Source organism: Arachis ipaensis, chromosome B06 (genome assembly GCF_000816755.2).
Source record: "Arachis ipaensis cultivar K30076 chromosome B06, Araip1.1, whole genome shotgun sequence".
NCBI lineage: Eukaryota > Viridiplantae > Streptophyta > Magnoliopsida > Fabales > Fabaceae > Arachis > Arachis ipaensis.
Window position 1 is genome coordinate 128308026 of NC_029790.2, and position 9374 is coordinate 128317399.

Consider the following 9374-nt stretch of genomic DNA (forward strand, 5'->3'; position numbering starts at 1 on the left):
TAGAATTAAATGGATGTTTATCAAAAAAAGAAAAGAAAAAAAATAAATAAATAAATAAGGGGAAAGAATTGTTACCGTATCTCTGACGACAAGAGAAGGAGTGGCATTATGGTTGCAAAGATCCAAACAAACTTCCATACCCGAATTTCCACAGCCAACCACCAAAACCTTCTTCCCTTTGAACTCTCCCCCACTCTTATACAAGCTTGTGTGCTTTATAGTACCGCCAAACTCCCCCGTCCCCTCAATCTCAGGCACCACAGCCTCCGCATTCTCCCCTGTCGCCACTATAACCCACCGGCACACGAACTCCGTCGCCGTCGTTGTCTTCACTCGCCAGAACCCCAAGGAGGAATCGAACTCCGCTTCCTTGACAGCCTCGTTGAACCTGGGCTGAATGGCGAAGTGCTCGGCGTAGGATTCAAGATAGCGAATGAACTGCTGCTTGGTAGGGTAAGTGGGGAAGTTAGAGGGGAATCCCATGAGAGGAAGCTCGCAGAATTGTTTTGGAAGATGAAGGCGAAGTCGGTCGTAGGTGTTTAGCTGCCATAAAGAAGCTATGCAATTCGATCTTTCTAGAATCACGCTTGCCACGCCTTTTTCCTTCAGACACGCTGCTGCTGCTAGTCCCGACGGCCCTGCTCCCACTATCACTGGACCCGGCACCCACACGCATCGCTCCGCCTTCTTCCGACTTATTATAGGGTCGTGTAACCGCTTCCCTTCTTGCTCTCTTTCACAATACTCCATCAATTTTGCACGTACAGGTTGTGAGTGAATTCGGAAATTGAGAATTTATGTTGTGTAGGGTTAAGTGTAAGTGAAAAGTGTGTAACTAATTAAATCAGCATTCATCAAAGAGAAAAGAGAGTGTGAGAATTAAGGATGGTGACATCTCTCTATATTTATATTCCTATGGCTTCAACGAAATACTTATATGAGCAGAAGCAAGTGGTAAAATTAGAAGCGACAAATTACGAGTTGTTGCAGGTAATAAAAACTTAACTTGAGAATGTCCGGAGTCAATAATATTTTTAGTATAAAACAGAAAGTGATAGTTACTTAGATTTTTTTTTTATTTGGAGACAAATTGAGGTATTGAATTGTTTAAAAAAGAAATGAAATTAGTCGTATACCTTAATTTTAGTAAACTGAACAGTATTATGTGTTCAAATGCTAGGTCCAGCAACTTTTGTGATTTGTAGCCATCAAATAGCCATCAATAATAGTTTTAATGGTGTGAGATTTCATCCAATGACTCACTTTTTTTTGCTGGTTACATACTGGCCAGAATTTAACAAAATTGCTGCCCCTAAACTTTTCTATAACTTTTAATTATTGGGATTTTTCTTACGGTTCCGCTACGTTGCTGTGTTTAATAGAAGTGTCTTTATAGATATATTTTCTGGATGTGTCTCTTTATATATGTATTTAAAATATATTAGTTATTAGACACATCCACGAACACACTTCCATGAAATACAATTATAAATAAGAGTTGGCAGAAGTTGGCAGATAATATGTTGGTACCCTATACTTTTCCTTTTTCTTATAACTATCATTATAAAACAATATATACCTAGCTATATGTTAAACGCACACATAAATAATCACGAAAAAATTCCATAGAATTCGTACATGTGAAAACCACCAACATGCAGCAGTTACTATCCTATGAGAGGAGATTACTACTAGTTTGACTGTTGGATATGGATTGTTGCAAATAAACGCATATGATTTTTTTTTTAAATTATGAGTGAGATTTGAATTAGTGACCTTTAAATGAATATAAAGACTATATCATTTGAAGTATAATATAATTCGTTGACAATAACGCATAATAACGCAGACAGTTTATTTGTAATAATGATTAAATTAGCAAGCGGATGTAATTTATTTGCAGAATAATATAAGGCGGTGGTGATGATCACTGTACTCAACATTGGACAATGTGGTGCGGCTCAACTTGGTCCTGGTGGAACCATGAATTGTGTCCAACATGTCACCTACATTAGTGGGATATTTAGGGTTGGGTTCATAATTTTTTTTTTTTAATTAAAGTTGACTTTTGAAAGATAATTTGTTAAAAGTAATAATATTTATATTTAGTAAATTAAATTAAAAAATTCATAAATATAAATATCAATTATATTAATAAAATAATATTTAAATTTTAAATAAAACAGTTAATTTTTAAAAAACTATTTTTAAGATTCTTAAAAATATTTTTAACTTTTAAACACTGCAAATACAAACACACGAAATATTTCTATATATTTACAATATAGCTTATTTGATAGTTGATTTTTTGTTATGTAAACATGCTATTTTTGTTCTATGTATGTATGTATCCCTATATATTTGTAATATGAAAGTTTGACCTCCCTTATACATATGATGCTAACATCTTTTATGAAAGTCAATGTAAACATGACATAGACAAACGAGATTTCGTCATGTTTCATGGAGTATAAGATTTTTACTTCAAACTTAATTACATCACACAATGCTCTCTCATTTCTAAATCAATGAATGCAATATATTTACTCTAGAAAAAGGTGAGTATAATTTCTCCTATTTTCAATTATACTCAAATTTAATTTATTTTGGTAAATTTTATTTTGGTCCATTCTAAATGAATTTATTTTAAAATTCATGCTGTGTTTTAAATGTTAGTAATTTCATTAAAGCAGCAGTCTAAATATTTTTAGCAATAGTAAATTAATTTACATCTAACTTTATAATTTTTAATTCTTGAACTACCAATTCAGATAAACATAAAATATTTTGATAATCAAAATTATCGACTCAAATATCATTTACTAATTATTTTTTTATTAAAAAAAATAATTACCTATCTGTTGAGTTTAGAAAACACTAAAATTAATGTTGATGACAAATATGTTAGTAGTTGGGTTAAAAGTCTAATTGGGTTTAGTGTTACATGTAACAGCCCAGACCACCCGCTAGCACGATATTGTCTGCTTTGGCACACAAGACCTCACGGTTTTGTCTTTGACGATAGGGATGCTAGCCGAAACCCCCCACACTCACTCGTCAAAACGCGTCATGCTAGGGAGAGGTATCCATACCCTTATAAGGCATGCTTCGTTCCCCTCTCCAACCGATGTGGGCCTTACAATCCACCCCCCTAAGGGAGCCCAGCGCCCTCGCTGGCACATCGATCCGGGTTCTGGCTCTGATACCATCTGTAACAGCCCAGACCACCCGCTAGCACGATATTGTCCGCTTTGACACACAAGACCTCACGGTTTTGCCTTTGACGATAGGGATGCTAGCCGAAGCCCCCCACACTCACTCGTCAAAACGCGTCATGCTAGGGAGAGGTATCCACACCCTTATAAGGCATGCTTCGTTCCCCTCTCCAACCGATGTGGGCCTTACATTACAGGTCCGTATTTCATTATAAAGCCGAAACAAAAAAGATAAGCAACCCAAATAAAAGAATCAAATGTAATCAAGGCTACCAAATGAAAATGAGTCCATAATCCAACCTATTGTCATTCAGAAAAAAAAAAACTCTCAACTGGTGGTGCTATATTGCTTCGGGTAAGATACAAAGAAGAAAGAAAAGGTTCACCTTTTCATTGAGTATTAAAGAAGAAAAAGGTGCTTCACTTTTTCACTAAGTACCAACTCAAAAGAAAAAAAAGCAAATCAAGGAAGTTAGGTCAAATCAAAATCAACATGCAACAAATTAAGTATAATTAGAAGAGAAAAGGTAAATTATTTCTATTAACATGCAAGTCAATTACTTGATGATTTCTCCTTTCTTCTGAGCAACCATTTTGAGTAATATAAAAAAAGTGGTGGCTACTTTTTTTTGCTGTGAATCAATGGCTAATATTAAAACTTGGGGTCAAAACACAAGGTTAATAATTTTGATTTATCAAACCCATTGAGAATCTATTACCAATGAAGCTGCATTGCTTAAACTCTGATTTCAAATTGCTGATTTTATGGTCTGATTGAAGAAATAGAAAGAAAATCATCAAATAGCTCAAGATTCAAGAAGTTGACTTTGTTTTGTAAACCCTAGAGTTGGCTACAGAACTCCATAAAGAAATCACTTCAATTTCGCAAAAAAAAAAAAAAAAGAAGAGAGAACCCAAAATCAGAATTGAGAGAAATCTCACAAATCAAAGCTTGAAGTCTTAGAAGCATTGCACTTACACAAAATGGAGCATTCCACCAAGATAAATAGCTATGTTTGAGAGATTAGAAACTGAGTTAATCTTATAGAGTTTGAGTTATTCAACGTCATCTTCTTCATGGTTTATTATTGAATATTCTGTTTGTATGTTGTATCTTTCTTTGTTTCTATTCAGTAGTAAAAGGTATATAAGTGAGGCATTAAGAAAGAGTCATTGAGAGAAAAGACAAAAAGAAGAACATGGAGAGAAAAGCCAAAATTGATATCTTATCTCTTTTGATTGTATTTCTATTTTGTATCATGTACCTGAGAGGTATCTCTTACTAAGTTGGGTGAACACTTAGTGTGTTGAGAGTCTAGAAAATTACCTAGCCAAGTCAAGCTTATGTTGAAACTTGGTTTGTCCCTGATAACATTAAGTAGAATCCTTGAGAATTGGTGTATATTATACTTGAAAAGATAGTGAGAATTTCACTACTGTTGTGGTGGAGACTCAATGTAGGTTTCATTGCACAAGGTAGCTGAACTAAGATACATGGCTTAGTCATCTTCTTATTCCCTTCTGTGATTTTGTTTTTCATGATTTATGAGACAAAATAAAATTGTCTCCTGCATAATCATTATCGCGGTCTAAACAAAAGCAAAATTTTATTTTTTGCTTTGAGGACTCAGTATTCAAGATTAAAAGAATGCTATATATTCAATCATCTCTTCTTTAGGCCATCAAGAACCATCAATTAGTATCAAAATTTGGTCCTCAATGATCAAGCTTCACAGCTTGGAGGAAAAGTCCAATGGCTAACAACTTGGGTGCAAACATTGTGGCCTACACTTTAACTGAGTGTTAGTCAAATAACATGCTTTCTTTCTTTAATGGGAAGAACTATACCTACTGGAAGAAAATAATGCGAATCTTTGTTCAATCCATTGACTACGATATATAGAAGATCATTGTAAATGGTCCTCAAGTCCCTATCAAGACAAGTGCTAAAGAAGTAGTGACTCCAAAGGAAGACGCCGAATAGAATGATAAAGACAAGAAGAAGGTGGAGTTAAATGTCAAAGCCATCAACTTGATACACTGTGCTATCAGCTTCGAGAAATATCAGAAAGTATCTAGATGCAAGACGGCAAAAGAGATTTGGGATAAACTCCAAGTTACACACGAAGGTACCAAACAAGTCAAAGAAATAAAGATTGATATACTACAAAAAGAGCATGAAATATTTTTTATGAAGGATGAAAAAACTATTGATGAGATGTTGGAGAGATTCTCGATCATTATAAACAGCTTGGATGCTATGGGTATAACCCACACTAAACAAACTCTTGTGAGAAAAGTCCTTAGAATTTTTACAAATGAGTGGAAAACAAAAGCTACTGTTTTGACCGAGAGCAATAACCTAAGTCCTTTAACCTATGATGAGTTGAGAGGAAAACTTCTAGCTTATGAAACCAGACACACTAGCCAAGACACAAAGAGAAAAAGAGTGGTTCTAAAATCAAAAGTTTAAGTCTTTGAATAATGATTTTAATGATAGTTTTTCAGATGATAAAATTATCTTTTTTGCTAGAAAATTGAGAAGACTAATGAGGAGTAAAGGCAAGAATAAGGATTCGAGTTCAAAGGAGCAAAAGAGGGATCTAAGCAAAGTCATTTGTCATTACTATAAGAAGGCATGACACTTCAAGTTTAACTGTCTTAAACTCAAGAGAGAGGACAAGACAAAAAAAGAAAAGAAGAAAGTGCTTATGGCCTTATGGGAGGAGAGTGGGGAGTTAGAAAATGATTCTGATGAAGATGAAGATTCTGAATATGAAGCACAAATTTATCTAATGACTAGTCATGATCAATTAAATGAGGTAAATTACTTTGACTTGTCCATTAAAGACTTACATGTTATTATTGATAATCTCACTCATTATTCTGAAAAATTACTGAATAAATATAATAAATGCAAGTCTGAAAATGAAGTTTTGAAAGCTGAAAATAATTTTTTGAAAGAAAAAGTGAAGAAAATCAAATGTGGTATTGATCTTGTTGAAGAAAACAGATTTTTAAAATCTGAAATTGAAAAATTTTAAAGAAAAGCACTTGGTTGATGCTTCACAAAAACTCATTGCTAAAAATAAAAGATTAAATAAAATGATTAAAGGTTTAAACAATGACTTAGCAAAATTTGCACATAGTTCCAATAACTTGGACAACTTGTTTACTAATCAAAGACAATTATTTAAAATATCTGGTATGAGTTCTGTAACAAAAAATAATGCAGTTTTTGAAAAATTATTTGCTAACTCAATAACAAAATTTTTATTTGAAAAATTTGGTCTATGTTATTTCACCAACAATGATGCTGCTTTTGAAAATCCATATTTAAATACGAATGCATCATCATCAAGAACTAATCCTTTATCAAAAAATTTCGATCTTAGCTGTGTAGCAAAAAATTGTGCGGTTGCTAAAAATTGGTTTATCACTTTCAATATTATGTACACAGAAATTATTACTCTACTTGCAATAAATTGAGTCATTCCTCCTATCAATACTTTATTGTCAAAAGAATTGTGGAAACACAATTTATAAGATTGTTTATGATTTCAATGCTCTTCGACAATTAAGATTGATTAACTTTAAAGGATCCAAATTAGTTTGGATACCTAAAGTTACTTGAGAATGTATGCAGATTTTCCTAACATCTAAAAAGAAGAAAGACATGTGGTACTCAAATAGCGGATGCTCTTAGGCACATGGTAAAAAAGTCAACATTCTTTGTCAAACTCAACATGTATGATGAAGGATTTGTGACTTCTGGAAATGACGGTAAAGGTAAAATCATTGCTATCGAAAAATTTGATAATGATCTCTCTACCTTCATTGAAAATATTTTTCTGATTGATGGGTTGAAATACAATCTTTTGAGTATTAGCAAATTATATGATCTTGATTATCTGGTAATTCTTAAAAGATTAGAATGTATTATTGTGAATGAGAAATCAAATGAAATGTTATTTGTGACAAAATATTGTGATAACGTGTATGGGCTCACTTAGATTAACTTAAGAGTCAAAATGTAGCTTGTTTTCATTCAAAGAATTTTGAAAAATTGCTATATCACAAAAGATTTGGCTAGCATATTTCAAATTTCAAATTAATAAGATTGTAAAATCAAAAAAATAATAATAATAAGATTGTAAGAAGAAAATTAGTGAAAAGTCTTTTTAATATTAAATTTGACAAAGACATCACTTGTGATGCTTGTCAAATGAGAAAACAAACAAAAAGTTTTTTTAAATCAAAGGAAGATATTTCTACTAAAAGATCTATTGAATTGCTATATATTGACCTCTTTGATCTAACTAGAACTCAAAGTCTAGGTAGTAAATATTATGGTTTAGTAATTGTGGATAATTATACAATATTTGGTTCGGTTCTATTTCTTGCACATAAGAATGATGCATTTTTAATTTTTGAAGTTTTTAGCAAAATAATTTAAAATGAAAAAGATTTAAAGATCGCTTCTATTAGAAGTGATCATGGTAAAGAATTTGAAAATCAAATTTTTGAATCATTTTGTGATGAATTAGAAATTTTGCATAATTTTTCTTGTCCAAAAATTCCCCAATAAAATAGTGTTATGAAAAGAAGAAATATAAATTTTCAAGAAATGGCTAGAGTCATGTTATATAAAAGTGAAATTCCTAAATTTTTTTGGACTAGAGCCATATTATATGAAAATTTAGTGTTGTAGGCCTATGTTTCATTGTGAAGCCCAAACAAGAAAGACAAGCAGCCCAACTAGAAGAGCCAAATGCAACCAAGGCTACTAAATAAAAACGAGTCCATAATCCAACCCATTGCCATTCACGAAAAAAAAGCAACCCGCAATCGGTGGTGCTATGTTGCTTCGGGTAAGGCACAAAGAAGAAAAAAAAAATTCACTTTTTCACTAAACATCAAAGAAGAAAAAGGTGCTTCACTTTTTTATTAAGCACTAAATCAGAAGAAAAGGAAAGTAAATCAAAGAAGTTATGTCAAATCAAAATCAACGTGTATAAATTAAGCATAATCAGAATTGAAAAAATAATTTGTTTTTATTAACATGCAAGTCAATTACTTGCTGATTTCTCCTTCCCTCTGAGCAACCATTTCGAGTAATATGAAAAAAATGGTGGCTACTTTTCTCTGTTGAGAATCAATGACTAATATTAAAACTTTGGGTCAAAGCACAAGATTAATAGTTCTGATTTATCAAATCCATTGAGTATCTGTTATCAATGAAGTTGCATTGCTTAAACTCTAATTTCAAAATCCCTGATTTTATGGCCTGATTGAAGAAAAAGAAAGTAAGTCATCAGCTAGCTCAAGATTCAAGTTAACTTTGTTTTGCAAGAAAGAAAAGAGAACCCAAAATCAGAATTAAGAGTAACCTCACAAATCAAAGATTGAAGTCTTGAAAAAATTGCACCTACACAAAAGGGAGCATTCTACTAAGATGAATAGATACGTTTGAGGGTTCAAAAACTGGGTTAATCTTATAGAGTTTGAACTATTCAATGTCATCTCTTTTCATAGTTTATTGTTGAATATTATGTTTGTATGTTGTATTTTTCTTTATTTCTATTCAATGGTAAAAGATATATAAGTGAGGCATTAAGAAAGAGCCATTGAGAGAAAAGGTAAAGAGAGGAACTTAAAGAGAAAAGTCAAGATTTATGTTTTATTTATTTTGATTGTATTTTTTCTTTGTATCATGTAGCTGAGAAGTATCTCTTGCTAAGTTGGGTGAGCACTTAGTGTGTTGAGAGTTTAGAAAGTTATCTAGCTAAGTCATATTTATGTTGAAGTTTGGTTTGTCCCTGATAGAATTGGGTAGAATCCTTGAGAATTGTTGTATGTAATACGTGAAAAGATAGTGAAAATTTCACTACTATTATGGTAGAGACTGAATGTTGATTGCATTGTACAAGACAGCTGAACCAGGATATAGAGTTGAGTCATCTTCTTATTCCCTACTCTAATTATATTTTTCAAGATTTATGAGACAAAATAAAATTTTCTCCTGTATAATCATTCTCACAGTCTAATTAAAAATTTTATTTTCTGGTATGAGGACTTATTATTCAAAATTAAAAGAAATCTATAAAGTCAAAATCTCATTTTTTTAGGCCATCAAAAATTTTTAACTATCAATATAAT

The 9374-nt window shown here is 32.1% G+C and overlaps 1 protein-coding gene across 1 annotated transcript in view; it reads right to left on the minus strand.

Annotated features, from left to right (window-relative positions):
• Positions 1-956, minus strand: part of LOC107648463 (indole-3-pyruvate monooxygenase YUCCA6-like) — a 5678-nt gene extending 4722 nt beyond the window's left edge. The window contains exon 1 of the mRNA XM_016352318.2: positions 76-956. Coding sequence (XP_016207804.1) covers positions 76-750 — 675 coding nt within the window. The 5' untranslated portion in view covers positions 751-956. The remainder of the gene's footprint in view (positions 1-75) is intronic.